The sequence below is a fragment of the Giraffa tippelskirchi genome, chromosome 1, assembly GCF_054371585.1.
Source record: "Giraffa tippelskirchi isolate mGirTip1 chromosome 1, T2T-mGirTip1v1.2.pri, whole genome shotgun sequence".
In the NCBI taxonomy this organism is placed as follows: Eukaryota; Metazoa; Chordata; class Mammalia; order Artiodactyla; family Giraffidae; genus Giraffa; species Giraffa tippelskirchi.
The window spans coordinates 186,873,250-186,894,159 of NC_137275.1; the positions used below are offsets into that span (position 1 = coordinate 186,873,250).

The 20,910-nt window shown below is 51.0% G+C and overlaps 2 protein-coding genes across 39 annotated transcripts in view; one reads left to right on the forward strand and one right to left on the reverse strand.

The window, feature by feature from the left end:
* The first annotated feature begins 129 nt into the window (after window positions 1–129).
* Window positions 130–14,900, forward strand: CCAR2 (cell cycle and apoptosis regulator 2). 31 transcript variants are annotated; one of them, XM_081514682.1, is made up of 21 exons: window positions 130–781; window positions 1,084–1,179; window positions 1,462–1,553; window positions 1,979–2,070; window positions 2,270–2,384; window positions 2,556–2,685; window positions 2,863–2,959; window positions 7,341–7,460; window positions 9,070–9,292; window positions 9,381–9,494; window positions 9,790–9,953; window positions 10,377–10,548; window positions 10,636–10,872; window positions 10,966–11,142; window positions 11,802–11,946; window positions 12,063–12,142; window positions 12,824–12,970; window positions 13,119–13,230; window positions 13,324–13,512; window positions 13,627–13,832; window positions 14,086–14,900. In XM_081514682.1, exons 2-21 carry the CDS (start codon window positions 1,122–1,124, stop codon window positions 14,128–14,130), a joined length of 2,715 nt encoding a protein of 904 aa, XP_081370808.1. In that variant the 5' UTR covers window positions 130–781; window positions 1,084–1,121; the 3' UTR covers window positions 14,131–14,900. The 31 variants fall into 31 exon arrangements, with proteins under 31 accessions (XP_081370808.1, XP_081370638.1, XP_081370660.1 ...); XM_081514512.1 differs by having other exon boundaries at window positions 130–779; window positions 10,966–11,184; window positions 12,060–12,142; XM_081514534.1 differs by having other exon boundaries at window positions 130–779; window positions 10,966–11,184.
* Window positions 14,901–15,167: 267 nt separating this feature from the next.
* BIN3 (bridging integrator 3) overlaps window positions 15,168–20,910 on the reverse strand; it is a 51,446-nt gene continuing 45,703 nt past the window's right edge. For 7 of the 8 annotated variants that reach the window (XM_081514850.1, XM_081514808.1, XM_081514822.1 and 4 more), the window contains 3 exons: window positions 18,775–18,916; window positions 18,457–18,591; window positions 15,168–15,994 (listed from right to left, as the gene is read on the reverse strand). In XM_081514850.1, coding sequence (XP_081370976.1) covers window positions 15,848–15,994; window positions 18,457–18,591; window positions 18,775–18,916 — 424 coding nt within the window. In that variant the 3' untranslated portion in view covers window positions 15,168–15,847. Of the gene's footprint in view, window positions 15,995–17,887; window positions 17,990–18,456; window positions 18,592–18,774; window positions 18,917–20,910 lie in introns of all 8 variants that reach the window. The other variant, XR_014060708.1, reaches the window with a different exon arrangement.

A 20,910-nucleotide genomic window follows, 5' to 3' on the forward strand; every position in this document is an offset into this window, starting at 1 on the left:
ACTTCCGCTCCGCAGTTGGAGCGGGATGGCAGGCCGGTGTGGGGGAAGGGAGAGGTCGGTGGAGAGGAGGGAGGGACTATATCCGGGAGAGTGGCAGCTTCCGACCAGTGGTCGTGCTTCCGGAGAGGCGCTTCCGGTGGCGGCGGCAGCAGCGGCTGTGGTGGTTCCGGGTGTCTTTGTCCCCCCGGTGTCGCGGCCCTGGCCCGCAGGTGGGTTGGGGGGCCTTCCGCCGCCCATCTGCCTCTTCGCCCCTCCCCCGGCCGAGGGGCTGCGACAGCCAGGCCGCGAAGATGCACTGGGCGCGCGGAAGGGGCCGAGCCCCTCTCCGGACTGCAAGTCTCGTCTCCCTGGCAACGGCCTCGGCCCTGGGGGCGGGCGGGAGGAGGAGAAACTGCGCGCCTTCGTCCTCCCACGGCGGCCTGGCCGCGGTCCGGCCTGGGAGATCCGGCTCTGGCGGCTGCCGAGACCGGAGCCGAGGCACGGGGAGCGGGGGAGCAGGAGGGTGGGCGCGCAGCCGGATTTGCATTCGACTGGCCGCGGAGCTGTCTTCCCACCAGCTCGTCCGGGCAACAACGGGCCGGGCTTCCGGGGAGAGGGCCTACACCATCTCCTCTCCGGCACCAGCCTCCTCCATTTTTCCGGGCCTTGCGTGGAGCTTTTTGGCGGATATACTTGAATGAATGAATGTCACCGGGGCTCTTTCCAACCCCTCACTCTCCCCAACCATCTGAGGGTGGCGTGGCATAGTCAGAGGAGCGCTGAGTTGTCGGGAGATCTGGGTGTGAGTCCTAGTTTTTTACGTACCTGGTTCTGTGGCCTCGGGCACGTCTCAGTCTCTCCGAGCTTCGGTTTCCTTTTGTTTGAAAGAGTACAACAGTATTACCCACCACTAGGTTATTGTGAGGGAAACTGGAGCATTGTAGTTTCTCTATTTCCTGGTCCATTTCCTGTTCTCTCCATCTGTCTTCCCTGTTCATTCTCAATATACATCTCCCCACTTTCCTTCAGATCCTTAGTTCCTTTTTGCGGGGTAGGTGGAAAATTTTCCCTGTGAGCTGTTAATTTATTCTTTTCTCATCGAAGGTTTTTTCCCAAGACTCTGAAAGAGGACAGCATTCCCAATGTCCCAGTTTAAGCGCCAGCGGATCAACCCGCTTCCAGGGGGACGCAATTTCTCAGGTGATCACCTTTATCTCTACCTGGCCCCACATTCGGAAGTATGTGGTTTGAAGTTAGTCTTTAACAGAAGTTAGTCTTTAAATCCACCAGGGGTTTCTCTGGTGGAGTGCAGTTTGCTGCTGATGTTTCTTAGGAAACTAGTCGATGACCACAGTGGTTGTCAGCAAAACCTTGTTGGGAGTTGTGTGGATCCACTTTGCCCTTTAGGTTTCCTGTCTTCTCTAGCTGACTCTAGTGCTTACCATGGTAGGTGCAGTTCCTGGATTGCTTCTCTTCCAACAGGCGCAGCTTCAACATCCCTTCTGGGCCCTCCTCCTGGTTTGCTCACTCCTCCTGTGGCCACAGACCTGTCCCAAAATGCCAGGCACCTTCAGGTAAGTTGGGCATTCTGTCTAGTGAGTTTCAGCACTCGAGAGGATCTCAGCATGCAGGGTTGCCCAGTGCTTTCACTCTTACATGACATTGTTCATCTTTCCTGACACTCCTATCGTCAGCCAGCTCAGAGGTAACTAGACCTCTCTGACTAGGGAGTCCTTGGTTCTGATTTTAGGGAAATCTCTAGGGTGCTTCTTGGAGTTAAGGAAGAACTGGGAATCCTAGAAGAAGCTTATGGCCCAAGAATCAGCATGACTCCCCCCACCTTCAATAGATTATGTCCACTAGACGTGTGCTTCCTTCCACAGGAAGCTTCGTGCAGTACTTTGAGCCGGGGCTGGAGGGGTGGAGAAAGATGAGATGCTAATGGCAGATCATGGATAGATGCTCCTTCTTACCTTTGAACTGCACTCTTCTCATACAGGGTGGAGAGAAGCAGCGGGTCTTCACTGGCATTGTTACCAGCTTGCATGACTACTTTGGGGTGGTGGATGAAGAAGTCTTTTTTCAGCTAAGGTAGGCTGAGGCTGGTCCCTTTCTGGAAATGCTTATGGGATTCGGTTCTGTCACCGTGCTGGTGGGTCCTTCTAAAGACATTGCTTTGCTCTTATGCAAGGTGTGAGAAATCTTGATGGGAAGGGCATCATAGGGATAGTCAAGGTGGCTTGGCCAGGGTCTCTCTCCTGACTGGGTCTCCTGGCTTGTGTGCTGGCAGTGTGGTGAAGGGCCGGCTGCCCCAGCTGGGTGAGAAGGTGCTGGTGAAGGCTGCATACAACCCAGGTCAGGCAGTGCCCTGGAATGCTGTCAAGGTGCAAACGCTCTCCAACCAGGTATTCATCTCTCCTCAGCATGTGCATTGGAAAGGGGTAGGAGGGACACCCCGGTGCCCGCAAAGATGGACAGGAACCTTTCTTTGGTCAAGGGGGTAGGGCCGCATCTTTCCTAGGTAGTGAGCATTTCAGCCATGGGATGCCCTGAGTTTCCTGGTTACTGTCCTGCAGCCCCTACTGAAGTCCCCAGCACCTCCCCTTCTACATGTGGCAGCCCTGGGCCAGAAGCAAGGGATTCTGGGAGCTCAGCCCCAGCTGATCTTTCAGCCTCACCGGATTCCCCCACTCTTCCCTCAGAAGCGTGAGTACCAGCGGCATGGATAATTGGGGGTGTGGCTTTATGGAGTACTCGGGATGAATGGACTTGTAAGAATTAGGTTGCTGCTCTCAAGAGTAGAAGTGGGGACTAGAAAAAGGGGACAGGAAAGTTGGGCAAATATTTAGGTGTTTTGAGTCACCATCCATTTCCTTTCTGCAGCTCTGAGTCTCTTCCAAACATCCCACACACTTCATCTGAGCCACCTGAACAGGTTTCCTGCTCGGGGCCCTCACGGACGATTGGATCAGGGCCGAAGGTAAGACGATGATTAAGCAGGAAAAGTGCTTCATTTATTTGCCTCTAAGAGAATGAGAATGTGCTCCACCCCCCGCCTGTTTTTGGCCACCTCTTGACACTAACATTGTCCTTTTGCCGCTAGATCCTAGTCCCTTTACCCTGAAATAGGCTGACACATTGAGAAATATTGGAACTTTATAAGCTGGTTCAACAAGTAGGGATTTGGCATAATTCATCTTTCAAAATATCACACTGAATGTGTTTTTAACATATAATTTTGTCTTTTATTTCTAGTTCCTAAGATTGGGACACCAAGAATCAAAACTGAAGAAAATAGTAGTGTCCAAAAAAAATTTTTTGCAGTGTGTTTTTTTTAACTGAAGCATAATTTACAATGTACCGGTAGATTGGATACTTTATGTATTATGAGATGATTACCACAATAGCTGGTTATTGTCTGTCACCCTACAGAGTTATTACAGTATTGATTATATCCTCTATGCTGTATATTACATTCCCATGATCTACTTGTTTTATAATTGGAAGTTTGTACCTTTTAATCCCCCTTCACCTATATTAGGGCTTCCGTGATAGCTCATTTGGTAAAGAATCTGCCTGCAATGTAGGAGACCCCGGTTTGATTCCTGAGTTGGGAAGATCTGCTGGAGAAGGGATAGACTACCCACTCCAGTATTCTTGGGCTTCCCTGGTGGCTCAGTTGGTAAAGAATTCACCTGCAATGAGGGAGACCTGGGTTCGATCCCTGTGTTGGGAAGATCCCCTGGAGAAGAGAAAGGTTACCCACTGCAGTATTCTGGCCTGGAGAATTCCATGGACTGTATAGTCCATGGGGTCACAAAGAGTTGGACATGGTTGAGTGACTTTCACTTTCACCTATTTTGCCCATTTCCCCACAGCCTCCTCTGCTCTGGTGATCGCCAGTATGTTCTCTATGTCTGAGTCTGTTTCTGTTTTTTTGTTGGTTTTGTTTTTTAGTTTCCTACAGTGCATGATTTAATTCTTAGTATAAAACATGTTTCTATACACCGCACAAATCAGTGATGTGATAGACTATGTATGTTGCACTCTGTCCAGAAATCCTGTGCCGTGGACATGTAGACGTGGCCTTGTGTGGAGCAGGCATGTTGGCTTTGGGGCATCCTAGGCCATCGTGTCATCTGTGAGCCTTGGGGACTGCTAGGAGCATGCTTCCTGTTCTCTCTGGCTCACATGTTCGGATCCTGCCTTAACCTACCTAAAAGTTTTTGTTTCTATCCCTAGTAGTTACGCTCTAGACTAGTTTGTTGAAGACATGTTCAAGTTCTCTCAGACTTCTTTTTAACTTTTTATTATGGAAATTTTCAAGTATAAGCATAGTAAATAGAAAAGGATGATGAACCCTCATATACCCATCACCCAGCTTCAACAAGTATCAATATCTGCCATTCTTTTTCATCTACCTTATACTTTTTTTTTTTTAAGGTAAAATTTATGTAGGTTGATGTGCACAGATCTTAGATGGGCGGTTTTGACAAATGAAAAATCCCATGTGACTCTCACCCCTTGTAAGATACAGAATATGTCCGTCACTCCAGAAAGGGTTCTCATGTTCTAGTTCTCTTCTGAAATGAGGACTGTTCTCAGAAGGAAACCGCCTCCTCTCCCAGAAGCCAGTGATTATTACTTGTAAGTAAGGGCTAAGAACGCAGTCCACTGCGAACATGTAAAGGGGGCATGGAGTTCCTCAGAGAAAAAGCTTAAGGCAAAGTGATGTAGCTAGTCTGCTGAAGCTACTGTGTGTTCCCTCTGGATAGGTCATTGGGAACTTTGTTTGGAGTGGGGAGTTCTGATTGTGCAGGATTTTTTTCCACAGTGTCTCCACTGCTTAAAACAGTTTCATTCTCAAGTTACTGGTATATAATTCGCATACACCCATACCTCTTGTCCTCTTCATCTTCTTGGTTTTCAGTTTCCAAGGACTCTCCAACTCTCCCATTCTGTGAGTTTTATTAAAGACTTCATTATAGATTGAGGACAGTAGGTGCCCTCAGGGATAATGTAGCCTGGGTGGAAATCAATGACTGCTATTGACTTTTTGCTTTAGGTTCAAATTCAGCCTTCCTGTATAGCCAGTAGCATTGATTGTCCAGGACACGCCAAGCCCTGTGCAAGTTCTGTGCTCTGTTACTTTGGCCATAATGCTTTAGTGTCATGGCCTCTAGAGATAGGAGACGTCTCGACTTTGGGGAGTGAGATACTACCATGAGTCTGTAGAAGGGATTTGCAGCGTGGGGGAGTGGGCAGTAGCAATGAGGTCACCCTCAGGGGAAACAACCATTTATAACCGAGTCAGCCATCTTAGTGTTTGATGGGAAACCAGGCTTTCCTTTTGAACTTCAGGTTTTGGGAGGCAGGAACCAGCGTCTCCTTTGGATTGCTAATGCTGAACTACTGAGGGGTTTAGACAAGGATACGCAGCCGGGTAGACCATCTCAGTGTCCTGCTGAAGTTACCAAGATGGCTTCCACTGTTCGTGCTTTATAGCCTCTTCCTGACAATTGACAGTAAAGATTACAGGATTGAGTGGAACATGCACTTCAACTTGAGGTTAACAGCCTTTACTGAAGTGTTCACTTCAGTCATGGGTGAGCTGAAGAGAGTTGTCATAATGACTTTGGAGCAGTTCTTCTGTTAGAGACATAGAAGCACTGATATCCCACAAGGGCAAGATTAGAAGGCAGCTTTTGGAGGGAGATACTGATGAACAGGGAAATTACCCAGGCAGAAATGTGAGAAAAGAAAAATTCCACATAAATATAATTGAGTTAGTTAATCAGGGGTGTAATGACTAGGGAAACAACCCAGGCAGGTCTGAAGGACAAGAGCAGAGACCTGGTAAATAAATACAATTAGCTCAGCATTACCTCAGCACGAAGAATTGACAGTTGATTTTATTTCCCTTGTGAGACATGGGTTTTTTTTCCCCCCTTATCAGTCTGGCATTTTATAATGGTCTAAAGGTTTTATTCTTTACTACTGTTTTTATTGCTTGCACCATAATATAGTGGTACTGTAATAAGTGGTTTATTACAAAAATGTAGTGTATGATATTATATAAAGTTAAAATACTACAAAAATGTATCATTCTCTCTTTCCCTTTAAAGGTAAGCATTTAAAAACTTTCTAATTATAGTTGGTTTACAATATTATATTAGTTTCATGTGTACAACATAGCAATTATACTCCATTTAAAGTTATTATATAGTGTTTTTATAGTTCATACACCATTTAAAGTTATTATAAAATGTTGGCTATAATCCCTGTGCTGTGTATTACACCTTTGTATCTTTATTTATTTTGTACATAGTAGTTTGTACCTCTTAGTCTCCTATTCCTATCCCCCCACCCCACCATCCCCAAGGTAGCCATTCTTATATTTAGACCTTTAGAAAAGCAGAATTACTTCCTGTCACTTTTTTCCACAGTGTTCTTTTCTAGTTTTTATCTATCTATGTATATGCATAGTTTTTATAATTTTAATCTCAGAGTTCAGATTTTTTTATACATTCTTATTGAACATGTGTTCCATATTGCAGAGTAATCCTCATAATTGTTTTAATGGCTGTATGATTAGTGAATTTTTATGAGTTTAATGTGTAGGGTTAAGGGTTTGTTGGGCTTTTCTGGTGACTCAGACAGTAAAGAATCTGCCTGCAGTGTGGAAGACCCAGGTTCGATCCCTGGGTCGTGAAGATCCTCCAGAGAAGGGAATGGCTACCCACTCCAGTATTCTTCCCTGGAAAATTCCATGGAACAGAGGAGCCTAGTGGGCTACTGTCCATGGGGTTAACAAAAGAGTCAGACATGACTGAGCAACTAACACTTTCACTTCTCTTTTTTCAAGGGTTTGTTACCAGATCTGTCACTTTATCTTTTTGATAGAACCCATAGCATGGTACCATACATGTATTTCTTGTTAAAAAGAGAAAAAGTTAAATTCTTTTTCTCATTTCAAAAATCACATGTCAGCTGTAACTTACAGCATTTGTAAAAATGTAAAAAAATTATTCATCAACTTTATCAGAGGCATCCACCATCAATATTTTCATTCAGTCTTTTAAAGCTGTTTTTGCTCATTTGAGGCACTATTGTCTGTACAGTGTTCCATACTGTATTTTTTTGTTTAACTTTCTGAATGGTTTTCTGTGTTATTTAAAACATTTGAATGTGTACTTTAATATCTTTAATAACAATGTCTTATATGGCTGTTAGTATGGCTTATTTATCCATTTCTTTAAAGTTCAGGATTCAGATGGTTTCCAGTTCTTTTTAGGCCAGCATGTCCTGAAGCTGTATTTAACAGTATGGTTTCTTCCTTCTGGTGATGAATCAACCTCCAGCGATGACTATGACTCCAAGAAACGCAAACAGCGAGCTGGTGGAGAGCCTTGGGGTGCTAAGAAACCAAGGCATGACCTGCCTCCTTACCGAGTCCATCTCACTCCTTATACTGTGGACAGGTGAGTGGAGAGGCTGGGCTGGGGGGGTGCGGTGAGACTTGTAGTTGGTAACATTTTTCTTGTGTCAATGAGATATAGTCTGGGAGTAATTGTGTATGTGTATTCTTACAACCTTTTTGCTTGCTTCATTTTTGTTTTTTAATGTGACATTTATTTCAGAATCTCAAATTCAGACCAGCATAGCACCACTGATTTATGATTTAATCACCAGAAGTTGTTATGCCAGGCTATAATTATGGCGTCCCAATCAAAATCCAGGTGCCCAATACCAGTAGTTACAAATCAGGTGGAAACTATGGGTCCTGGGAATCCTGGGACTGGTTTCTCAGGGAAGCTCTGAATGATTTCTTGAGTGTGACAGCATGTACGAGGTCACTGGCCCCCACACAAGCTAGCTTCTCACAGGTGGAAACTGAGAGGTAGATGAGTGGTCCCGGATGCCAGCTAGTAAGGGAGATGCAGGGCTCCAACTGCTGTGTTAGAAGCCCCCAGGGCAGATCCACTTTCGTCCGAGTGGAAGTGAGGGCGGCCTCTTGGCACCTCATGATGGGCAGGGAGGGAGGGCTGCCCTGCTTCCTTCCCCAGGCCCAGGGCACGCCTCGTACTCTCCACGCTGACCCATCTGCCTCCCTAGGGTAATCTCAGGACACCCTGGTCCTCACATCACCACTGCAGGAGGGTGCATCTTGAGTGGTCAGGACACCGATTGCTAATGATTAGCCACACACACAGCTGTATATTTTTTTAAAATCACAAGTGGAAGCCTGTTGTACATACTATTTGGCACTTTGCTTTTTCACTTATCCACATTAATGTTTGTTAGACTGATTTCATTCTTTTTAGCAACCACACAGCTAAGTGGATGGACCAGAATTTATTGAACCAGGTCTCCATTTTTAGTCTGCAGTTATTCTAAATCTTGAAATAATAAACGTTCTTCTTTAGACATGTCTGTGGACAGGTGCAAGCATTTTATTGAGCTCAGTTCCTAGAAATGGAGTAGCTGGCTCAAAGGTCTGTGAACCTTGAAGGTACGGCCAGGCTTCTCACAGAGGCTGTGTCAGTTTACCTTTTCACACGAATTATGAGGTACTTGCAACCCCAGCCTTTGCCAACACTGTTACCCAGCTTCGTGATCTTTGTCAGTCCAATAGGTGAAAAGTGATACCCTGATTTGAATTTCTTTAATTATGAGTGATACTGAGGATATTTTCATGAGCTCTTCAGTCTCATTCCTTTTTCTAAGTATCTGTTGCTATCAGTTTTTCCAGTATTCTTAGACGTGTGATTTTTCTTTTTTAGTGATTTGTGGGTTCCTTCTATATTAACTTTAATATTAAGATAAAAAAGACTCTTTGCTGTCACATATTGCAGATGTCTTTTTTCCCTTCCCTAGATTGACTTTATTTTGGAACTAGAGGTTGTAGCATTTTAGTGGTCAGATCTGATCTGTTTTTCTCTCTTCAGAGGTGTCTTCCTTAGAAAATTCTTCTTTTTCAGATTATAGAAGAATTTGCTTCCCTTTTCTTTCAAGTCTTTTTTATGGTTCCATTTAAAAAAAAATACTTCATCTTTGCTCAATCTGGAACTCCTTGCTTTCTTTCCACAGCCCCGTCTTTGATTTCTTAGAACTCCAGCGCCGTTACCGCACCCTCCTGGTTCCCTCAGATTTTCTGGCCGTGCATCTGAGCTGGCTGTCGGCCTTCCCCGTGAGCCAGCCCTTCTCTCTCCATCATCCAAGCCGTATCCAGGTATCTTCAGAGAAGGAGCCAGCTGCTGACGCTGGTGCAGAGCCCCCCTCTACAGACAGCGACCCCACCTACAGTTCCAAGGTGAGTTGGCTGGGTTCCTGCCACTTGACCCCCTTGTTGAGGGCTGAGAAAACTCTTTTGAGTGTCTCCTTCATGCCATCCCTACCAGGTACTGCTGCTCTCCTCCCCGGGACTGGAGGAATTGTATCGTTGTTGCATGCTCTTCGTGGATGACATGGCTGAGCCACGGGAGACCCCGGAACACCCTCTGAAGCAAATTAAAGTAAGAGCTGGAGCCCAGGAGGCAAGACACACTCACTGACAATGTTCAGTCCCTGTCAGCTGAGATGCTGCTCATGAGCTCAAAGAAACAGAGTTGAGATACCAGTCGTTCTGCCAGGAGCATAGTATGGCCCAGAGATGGTCTTACCAGATTCACGTGGGGTTCAAGTTCATGGGTAGAGAGCCCCCTCCCACGTGCATTGTGATGGACTCTGTTCCCCAGCGGTGGCAGGTTGTTTCCCAGTGGGAGGCCCAGATAATTGGTTCTTTGTCTCATCCCTGGTCTCTTTTTGCAGTTTTTGCTGGGCTGGAAAGATGATGAGGCAGTGCTGGTAGGGGGCGAGTGGTCTCCTTCGCTGGATGGCCTCGACCCCAAGGGTGACCCGCAGGTGCTCGTCCGCACCGCCATACGCTGTGCGCAATCCCAGACTGGCATCGACTTGAGTGCCTGCACCAAGTGGTGAGTGGCTGCCCGAGCTCGTCTGTGGGCACCACTGAGCGGGTGAGACCTGGCCAGAGGCCAGGCTTCTGCTGGGCCTTTCTGACCTGTCAGCTCCCGTCAGTTCCCTTGTCCCCACTCATCTCTCTCCCTCTAGCCCTACCAGTGGTTGCCGTAGTCCCCAGCATGGCTAGGGATGTGTAAGTGTGTTGAGAGCCAGCTGACACTCCAAGGCTCGTTAGATGTGGTTCCCAGCCACATTCCGACCTCCTTATTGCCACGGCACCTTGGATAGTAACTGTCGGGTTACCTGTCTCTTCCCATGGACCATTTGTTGAGGACTTGGGCTGTATCTTTCAGAGCTTGGCCCACAGTACATGTTCTTTAAATGCAGACTGGCAGTGTCATGGGTCGGTACTTCATTTTTCCTTTCACTGTGAGCAGGTGGCGCTTTGCTGAGTTTCAGTACCTACAGGCGGGACCCCCGAGGCGGCTTCAGACTGTGGTGGTGTACCTGCCGGACATCTGGACCATCATGCCCACTTTGGAAGAGTGGGAGGCCCTGTGCCAGCAGAAAGCTGCAGAGGCAGCTCCCCCGCCCCCGGAGGTGCCAGTGGTGAGGACAAGGCTTATGAACCAATGAAGGAGGTAGGTACCTGAACCCTGGGACTCAGGTGGTCATAGCCCTTGACATCTGCCACAGGAAACAGAGCCTACGGAGCAGGCGGCTGACGGATCTGAGCAAGCAGCAGAAACCTCTAAGCAGAGTGCCGAGAATCCGGAGGTCACCGCACAGCAGGAAGTGGACACCGACCTCCCAGAGGCCCCCCCGCCCCCTCTGGAACCTGCTGTCATGGCGCGCTCCCGCTGTGTAAACCTGTCCCTGCAAAGCATCGTGGAGGACCGGAGGCCAAAGGAAAGGATCTCTTTTGAGGCAGGTGTAGGAGCTGGCGGCTGTGGGGTGTTAAGGGGTGATGGGGTTGGAACACTCCCTGTCCTGATGCTTATGGCCTCCCGCCACCTCCTCCACCAGGCCACGGTGTTGGCCGAGCTGTTTCTGGAGATGCTGCAGAGGGACTTTGGCTATAGGATTTATAAGACGCTTCTGAGCCTTCCTGAAAAGGTCGTGGCCCCACCTGAGCCTGAGAAGGAGGAGGCAGCCAAGGAAGAAGAAGCGGTCAAGGAGGAGGCCAAGGAGTCCAAGGATGAGGTACAGAGTGAGGGCACAGCTGCCGAGGCAGACGCCCCGCCGGTGAGTACCTCTGCCCTCTGTGTGGGCACTGGGGCTGCAGGTCCTAATGCTCAACAGAACTGGAGCGCAGAGCGCATCGCGGCTTTCCTCTCACTACCCCACACTCAACTGCGCGCACCTCCCGACCCCAGTGTGACTTGGGCACAGGGCACATAACTCTCCTGTGTGGCCACACAGCTCGGAGGTGAAGCACCTGGGAGAAGGGAGGTGGGCCTGGAGCTTCGTGAAGGGAAGCGTGGTTGACAGGGTGGCATGGACATCTGTGTTCATAGCAATGCTTTGACAGTACGGGTGTTTTCATGACCCTACAGTTAACTACAGCACTGCGTTTTCTTAACCGTTTCTAAAGCCCATGGGTCTGCTTCTTGCCTAAATATAATCAAGTAAGCAGATTGCTTATGGGACTGGGCTTGACTCCTGAGGAACATCCCAGGTGTCTGGAATTCGCCCTGGTCTGCTCTGTGACCCCTGTGTAATGAAGTACATTAAGTGAGACACTGTACGTAAGCCTTTATCCCGCTGCCTGAAGATGGCTGACGTGAAAATGTTAACCGTTGTTATGGTGGGTAATTCCAGGGGCAGCTCTTCTCCTTATCATTTGGGTCTGCTTCTCCTAGAAGGAAGATGGGCTTTTGCCCAAACCCCCGTCTTCTGGGGGAGAAGAAGAAGAGAAACCCCGGGGTGAGGCGTCCGAGGACCTGTGTGAGATGGCCCTGGACACAGAACTGCTGCTCCTGAGAGACGACGGGGAGGAGGAATTTGGTATGTGTGGCGCCGGCCGGATGGTTGCTTCTTGACACTGTGGCCTTACTGCTCTCTTGTTCTGTGTAGACCCACATGGGCCCTGCTCTAGGCTCACCTCAGGCTTTCTGTAGCAGGAGCCAAGCTGGAGGATTCCGAAGTCCGGTCAGTTGCCTCAAATCAGTCAGAGATGGAGTTCTCGACCCTTCAGGACATGGTGAGACCTTCTGTGCGTGCTTGGGGCTCTGTGACTGGAAAGCCTGGCAAGGCCTCTGACTCTCCTGGGAAAGGGATGCTTTTACTAAATGGCCTCTGGCATCTTTTTTTTTAATAGAATGATAGTTTAAAAAAAAAAAAATTATTTTGGCTGCGTGGGGTCTTAGTCATGGTATACTAGGTATCTTTTGCTGCAGCACACTGATTCTTTAGTTGTGGCATGTGGGTGCTCTAGTTGCTCCATGGCATGTAGGATCTTAGTTCCCCAACGAGCGATTGAACCTGTGTCCCCCGCACTGCAAAGTAGATGCTTATCTGCTGGACCACCAGGAAAGTCCCAGACGCCTGGCATCTTCTGATTGATGAAAGACAAAGGTGGCTCTTGGCTCGTGGGATAGCACACTTATAGGATCCAGAACACTTCAGTGTCTCCATCAGTGTGGTTCTGAGTGAGCTGTCTGATCTAGGAGCACACGCAGTTCCTCTCTGGGTGACAGGCCTTGGGGCGGAAATGCCCCAGAGACCTTTGCTCACAGGCCGAGGGTCAGATCTCCAACTGGAAGGTGTGTCTGGGTGTGAGTGTGTCAGCCAAGCTGCCTGTTTTTGAAAGGGCTTCATCCTGGGTGAAATAGCATCAAGAGAGCTATTTGTAAATCCTAGTTCATCCTTGTTTCTCTTGCAGCCCAAGGAGCTGGAGCCCTCTGCTGTGCTCCCTGTGGACTGTCTTCTTGCTTTCGTCTACTTTGACGCCAACTGGTGTGGCTACTTGCACCGGCGAGACCTGGAGAGGATCCTGCTTACCCTTGGGCTGCGGCTCAGTGCAGAGCAGGTAATGTCTCCCAGTCCTCCCTGAGATGCCTCCCCCAACATCGTTGTGTGCAGGCGTGGCTTGGGATGCTGTGGTTCTAGGTTCCTGTGCGCCATTATAGGGGGCTTTCACCTTCTCCGTGGGCATCGTGGGTATGTGTTTCCTACAGGCCAAACAGCTGGTCAGCAGGGCAGTCTCCCAGAACATCTGCCAGTATCGGAGCCTTCAGTACAGCCGCCTGGAGGGCCCAGACGGGGCACTCCCCGAGGACCTGCTCTTTGGTGCGAACCGGGCCCTGCGGCCTCCAGGGGACAGGGGCGGGCGGACTGCTTTCTCCCACTCCCCGGCCCTGAGTCTTCTCCTGGCCCTCCTAGGAAACCTGGACCTGCTGCCTCCTCCCGGGAAGAGTGGGAAGCCGGGTGCTGCCCCGGTGGAGCACAAGGGCCTGGTGTCCCACAACGGCAGCCTCATCAACGTGGGGAACCTGCTGCAGCGTGCGGAGCAGCAGGACAGTGGGCGGCTCTACCTGGAGAACAAGATTCACACACTGGAGCTTAAGCTGGGTGAGTGGCCTGTGGCTTGGGGAGATGAAGCGGGAGGCCCATATCCCAGACTCCAGGCCGCCCGCCATCCGCTCCCCTCTTAGCTGAGCAGTCTCTCCGGCCTGCCCCCACCAGAGGAGAGCCATAACCGTTTCTCAGCCACTGAAGTGACAAATAAGACACTGGCAACGGAAATGCAGGACCTGCGGGCCCGGCTGGCCGAGGCTGAGGAGGTGGCCCGGACAGCCGAGCGACAGAAGAATCAGCTTCAGCGGCTGCTTCAGGAGTTCCGAAGGCGCCTGACCACCTTGCAGCTCGACACACAGCGGATGCTTGAAAAGGTGAGCCTCCTGGAGAGCCGGCCGTTACATGGTGGGGTGGGTCAGCACAGCCAGCCCAGCTTCACTGGCCTTTGCCTCCATCTGCTAGTTTCTTACGGAATCCATCAGTCAGCAGCTTGCGACCGGGAGTCTCCCAGGAGGAAGTGGTTAGTAGTTCTCGGATGGGATCTCGGATCTCAGCCCCTCCCCCTCAGAGTCCTGATTCTTGTGTGTCGTTTCAGTCTCCTGATTCTTGTGTGTCTGTTTCAAACAGGCTGACAGCTGGGTAGAGAAGGAGGAGCCAGCACCAAGCAACTGAGAGGCCTGGTGTGGGAGCCACCGTCCTGAGGTCAGCGACGGAGCCTGCTGAAATTAGAGCCGAGAAAGCAGCCAGAGCAGGAGCTGGGAGCTGGAGGCAGAGGTGGCTGACCCGGCGGCACTCAGCCTCCGTAGAGGCGCTCAGGCCGTCAGGGTGGGGTCTGTCTGTGCCATGTGGGTCGGATGAGTGAGGAAGCTGGTTCCACATGCAACTAAATCCAACATCTTGTGCACCCCTCGAATGTCATTTTGCCCTCTACCTTGGGATTCCTCCTGGGGCCCTTTCGTCTTTTGTGCTGACTTTCTCCTGTCCTCTTCCAGTTTAGAATAAGACAGGGCAGGAAAAGGCTTTTCAAGTCTGTCAAAAGGTCTGATGCCAATAAACTAAAGAAGCAGATGTGGAATCTGGTTGGGGGTAAGAGTCCTTACAAATGGCACAAATCCTGCCAGGTTCCAGGAGTAGGTTTTTGGGGAGTGGGCTCCCTGGCCATCGCAGGAATGGAGTCAGTGCTAGTGAGCGTTTGGCGTGGGGCCGTGTCTGCCAGTGGACACTGTTCCAGCTGCGCCAGACGTGCCAGAAGAGACCAGCACCTGCCCCCCAGCTCCCTGTGTTCAGAATGTGGTATTGGCTCTGGCCCAGCCTTTCCCCTTCCCCACAAGTCTTGCCTCTTTCCATTAATTCGTGGTTTCAGTTTGACTTTGTATATAAAGTTGGTTTTCTTTTTTTTTTTTGGCTTTTTGTTTTTTAAATAAACCAAAGTCAAAAACAAACCCAGTGTGCTCCATAGCTCTCCCCTTGCCTCCTCATCTCGGTCTGATTCTGCACCCTCCTCCCCACGCTCAACCCAGCCTCTGCTAGTGGAGGTGTCTCCTCCAGAGGGTGCTTGGTGGGGGGCAACTCTGGGCTCCATGGCCTGCTGGTTAGGAGAGGGGATGCTGGGGGTCGGTGGGGCAACCCCCCCCCAGCAGGGGGCAGCCTAACCCAGAGAGAGACCTGGGGTGGCCCTTCCCCTCTTTATAGTTGCAGCACAATATATGGACATTTCATTGAAAATTTTACTTGGAAAAATAAATTCCAAATAACCAGGTGAGACATAAACCCACTATTCTCGCTCTGAGGCCCATGACTCGGTTGGTGACGTTTAGTGTGGCAGGATATTTACACACGTTGAGTCCCAGCTTCTGCAGAAGCTGTAAGACTAGGGGTCTCCCCTGCAGGTGACCCAAAGGCTAGAAGTGGGCTGAGCCTGAGTGCTGGGAGACTGGGGTAAGGAGCTATTGGGGCTGGGAGACACTCCAGGGCAGTGTTGCAGCCTTTCCCAGAAAAGGTGAGTCTGAGGTGAAAAGGCAGCATAGGTGGGGGACTCCCAGGGGAACCCTTCTGGAGGTAGATGTGGTCCCAAGTGTGCAGCCAGGCTGAGACCTCTAGGGAGCTGACAGTCCAGGCTCTGGCCCGAGGCCAGGAGGCACTTTGGACGGTTCTTCAGGAACAGACAGTGCACCTCTTACCTGTCTGCCGGTTTCCACTACGGTAAGGTAGGGACACAGCAGCCTGCTAGGGCTCCTGGTGCCAGGTTTCCCAAGGGCTGGGGAGGGGGAGCCACCGCTATCCCCATACTTCTCCCAGGGAGGGGCCCTTTGCTAGCTGATGGCAGAGCTTTTGAAAAGGGCAGATGAGGGAGGCTGGCTTGTGTTCCAGAGTCTTCCCCAGGCCAGGCTCAGTCATCGGCCACGATGGAGAGGGCTCGGAGCTCGCTCAGCCTGGCCTCGTTCTCCCGCTCCCGCTGCTCGTCAGGGCAGCCAGGCTGGTCAAGCTGCTGGGTCAAGTCTCCGAAGATCTTGTGCATTTCTGAGTAGTACACGACCTGGGAGGGTAAGAAGAGAGGTCTGCAGGTGCTGTGCTCAGGACATGGGGCCCCCAAAGCACTGCACCCCTGGTATGGCGGGCAGAGAAGTTGGAGCCTATGGGCTGGTCTGCTGCTGTTCCGTCACGTCACCTCCCCTCCGCCACCGCCTTTCCCCTTGAACTGCAGGACAACCACGGCTCCAAGCCCTTCAGGAACGTTCGCTGCCCACTGCCTGGGTGCAGAGAGGAGTGACAGGTCCTTGGTGAGGTGGATGCTTGAGCTCTCCAGGCAGCTGAGGGGAGAGGGCTGGGGGGAGTGAGTGGACCCTTGGATCCTGGGGGCAGGCCTAGGGAGTCAGGCACTTGAGGAGGGGCTACCTGCTTTATGCAAGCCAAGAGAAGCTCTTGGCCGTGGGGGCAAGGTTACGGCAGCTCCCAGAACCCTGGGACAATCTTAAGAGGTCAAGGTGGGAGGGGACATGGTTCTGGCCTCTGTCCCTTCCCAGCCCTAACCACCGCCTCAGCTGCAGACCCAGGAAAGCAGAGCCAGAGACCAGGATTGTTCCCGTGTCTCCTGCACAAACACCAGAGAAAGAAGGAGGCCTTCAGGAAGGAGGTGGGGGCAACAGGCCGAGGAGCGGGGACCATCAGCTTCTCTCAGGTGGTGAAGGGCTGAGCAGGCCCCAGGGAGAAGGCTGGGGGCCCCTTCTGCCTCAGCCTCCACCTCATGACCAAATGAAAGCATGGGCTTTCAAGAAAATGTTCAACACTGCTTGAACACCCTGAAATTTTACCAGCTCCAGCTCCAAGCTGTCTCTGGGGAGAAGGAACTCTCCTTTTCCAGAGGCTTGCAGCGCTACTAGGGGCAAGGCCAGGTCACGTCACCTTCCACACTCCCAGAGCTGAGTCTCCACTGGCTGAGGGGTAGTTGAATCAAGGTCTCCAAATCCTGTGTCACCAGAGGGGCTGGGGCATGGGCTGAGGTGGCGAGGAGGGGTGGCCCCCTCCCCCAGCTCCCTGCCCCGAGTCGCACTGCGCAGGCTGAGTCACTCGGAATGCTCACTTCTCCTGTGACTAATGACAGCAGCAGCCGCGGGAGGGGGAGGCTGGCGCTGACGAGGCAGTAAACATCCCCTCACCACCCTGCTGCCTGGTTACAGGGCACCCAGAGCTCCCCGCCCCGGCACTTGGAGGTTTTCCTCCTGCGCACAATGCGGAGTGGAGGGGCCGTTCTGGGGGCCTGGGAGCACAGCACAAGAGAGGGAAGGCTAGGGTCTCCTCAAACCACTGCCCCTGGCCCAGGGAGAAGCCGCTGGAAGCAAGCCTGCACGCACCTCCAAGGGCAGGGCCGCCCCACGCACTCAGGTCTCTGCTTCACTTTCCCTGCGCCCCCGGGGTTCTGGTCACTAATGTTAATCCTGCTCAGGGCTCCAGATCCCATGATTCCCATGGGTTTTGGGGTTCTCCCAAGATAGACTGGGAGGGAGGAACCTGGCTTTTCCTCAGTGTCTGCAACTGAGGATGCTGCAAGAATGAGAGTGTCCACTAGAGGGCGTCAGACACCCAGGCCAGGAGCTAAGGTGGCAGGTTGGAGGCGGATGGGGACATGCTGAGCCTTTAGCTTTGTTACCTGGTGGGAGAGTGGCAGGATGCTGACTGCCTGCAGTCACCTTGTGGGGGGGTGGGGGGAGGCAGCGGGGTGTCCCACATATAGAATACCTCTTGGTTTTGGTACCTCAACCTTTTCTCTTTTCACAAATGGGGAGACTAACTCCTGCTAACTGCTTGAAGAATGTGGGGCGGAGAAGGAGGGCAGGAGCGACTCTGTCTTTACACCCTTGAGTGGCAGGAGGCATGGTTCCTAGGGCCACCTCAGTGCACCTTTACCCCAGCCCAGACCGAGTGAGCCTACCTTTCCACCGAAAGTGGTGTCCCAGAGGGAGTCCTGAGCATGGTTCTCTCCGGGGTTTAGGGACCCTGCCCAGAGCTGCTAAAGGTCAAGACACTCCCTAGTCTTCCACCAAAAGAAAAGGGCTAATCAGGGAAGGGCAGGGGTGCAGGGTCCTTAGGAAAAGGCCTCTGTTCTTGACCTGAGCCCACGAGGCAAGGGACCTGCCCATCAGGGTGAGGCATTGCAGGTGCGGCCTGGTTTCTTCCTGCCCTTATGGTTGAGTGGGAGTGGGGAGAACTTGAGGGAAGGACTCATGGATAAGGGGGACCTCGTCTCAAGGCTGGGATTAACCATAGAGCAACGGAGGAACCAAAACAGGAATTCCAGCCAACAACCAGAGGTGCCTGGATTCCTCCCTCAGGCAGTGCTGGGAAGTTGGGGGGAGGGCAGGGGTGGTGGGAGAAAGTGGCTAAGCCCACTTCAAGTGTATGGGGCGGGGCTGGGCTGGTCCCAAGCCCACGGCTGCCTCCCCCACAAGGGAAGCAGCACTGGGCCATCCTCCGGGGCTGGAGGGGCGGCAGCCGCCTCACCTGTGCTCTGATCAGGGACTCAAAGCTGGGCTGGAAGTAGTCCAGTCGGCTGTTGTAGAAGCGTGGCATCTCATCCAGGAGCTGCTTGTTCTTGGCCTCAAAGTCGTCCCGCACTGGCCTAAGCTCTTCTCGGGCCTGAGGAGCAACACGCTGGGTGTCACGGCTCACCCAGAACTCTGGTTTGGGCAAGATATGTGTGTGTGTGGGGGGGGGGTGGAGGTGTCAGGACATCTGGTGTCTCGGCCCCTTGGGGAAGGAGGAACTTGCTGTGTGGAACCACACGGCTTCCGGTCCACCCCTAGCACTTCTTCCTGGTACCTGGTGGAGTTTGGCCAGCACTGGCCCCGTCTTCTCCTTTTCCTCGTACTTATCCACCTTGGCTTGCAGCCTCCTGTAGTCCTGCAAGGCCTGCTCCCGTCGTTTCACTGCCATATTGAGACTCGGGAACACACTGCCGAACCTGGGAAGAACAGGCTTGTTCTTAGAGCTGCAGGCTGGCAGTTCATCGCTCATTCAGAAACACATACCGAGTGTCTACCAAGTACCAGGCTTCATTCTAGACCTTGGGGATCTTACTATGGATGAGACAGATGTGGCCCTGGCTTCAGTGGGGTACATGCTGAGAATATCACCGTGGGGTAAGGCTGCGGGAAGGAAGACAGGGCGAAGGGCCTCTCCATGGCCTCTCCTGAGGGAGACTTAGGGGGTCGTGAATGCAAGATGCCATGGATGTGGCCACTGCCTTTTAGCCCCCACCTCGTATGACTCCACACATTTCAGAATATGGAGGAGCTGAAGACTCCTTGGGGTATTTTTTTTTGACTTGGTACAAAATGATTCAGCTTCTATTAATTAGCATCATGCATCTGAAAAGAAACAAAAGACAGATGAGCTAGCAGAACCAGGAGAGCTCCCTGGACAATCACGAAGGGACAGGGGTGGACAGGGCTCAGGAAGCTATTTGAGCAGATGGAGACACACCCTTCACGATTGGGCCTGGATCTAAGGGTGCTCCAGGAGCTGGGCCAAGGGCAGCCATTCTGAGGGCTGGTGTCAGAAAAGCCTGGAGGTCAAGATTCTGTCCAACATCTTCCTTTAAAAAAGTTAAAGAGCTGAGACCAAAGAGATGACATGAATTGTCTAAGGTCACAGTTAGGTAGTGAGGGTCCAGCAGAGGTCCACTCAAGGGTCCCAGCTCTCCATCTGGCACCTTCCCACCACCTTACACTGCCATCAGGTGCAACCAATACCTACTCCCATATTACTCAGCCATTAAAGAAGAATGAAATGACGCCAGTTGCACCAAGACTGATGGACCTAGAGATGACGATACTAAATCAGACAGAGAAAGACGAGTATCATATTGTACTGTTCATACATAGAATCTAAAACATGACACACATGAACAAAACAGAAACAGATTCATAAACATAGAAAACAAACTTATAGCTACCAAACGGCAAGAGCTGTCAGTCACTAAGTCGTGTCTGACTCTTTGCGACCCTGTGGACTGCAGTTTACCAGGTTTCCCTGTCCTTCACTATCTCCCAGGTTTTGCTCAAACTTATGTCCGTTGCTGAAGGGGAGGGGCAGATTAGGAGTTTGGGATTAGCCAGATACACACTGCTATATATAAAATAGATGAACAATAAGGATTTACTGTAAAGTAGCTGTTGTTTCGTCACTAAGTTGTGTCAGACTCTTTGCAATCCCATGGACTGACTGTAGCCCGCCAGGCTCCTCTGTCCATGGGATTCTCCAAGCAAGAATACTGGAGTGGGTTGCCATTTCCTTCTCCAGGGGATCATCTGGACCCAGGGATCAAACCTGCATCTCCTGCATTGGCAGGTGGGTTCTTTACCACTGAGCCACCTGGGAAGCCCTTATAGCATAGCATAGGGAACTATATTCAATATCTTGTAATAACCTATAATGGAAAACAATCTGAAAAAAAATTTATATATATAAAATACACATATACACACACACATACATATATAACTGAAATGAGAATCCCCTGGTGGCCCAGTGGTTAGGACTCTGTCTGCACTCTGTCAAGGACACAGGTTCAACCCTTGGTTGGGAAACGAAAATCCCACAAGCCGCACAGCAAAGCCAAAAATAAAAATAAAAAACAGAATCACTCTGATGTACACCTGAAACTAACATAACCTTGTAACTCAACTATATTCCAATAAAACAACAACAGCCTACTCCTGCTCTTTTCTACCAATTCCACCAGAAACGCAAGAATCTGCATGTTCTGCTGTTGAAATGGCCAAACTGTCAAACCAAATGTTTGAGAAAAATGACTCAAGGAGCTCTGTCCCACCAGGACTAAAGGAACCACAGGGAAATGCTCTAGCAGCCGGTCAGAAAGAGCAGCAGCAGAGGCTCTGGCATGGTTGGCTGCCGTGGGCACAGTCTTTGTGATGAGGGTCCTCTTTGACTGGG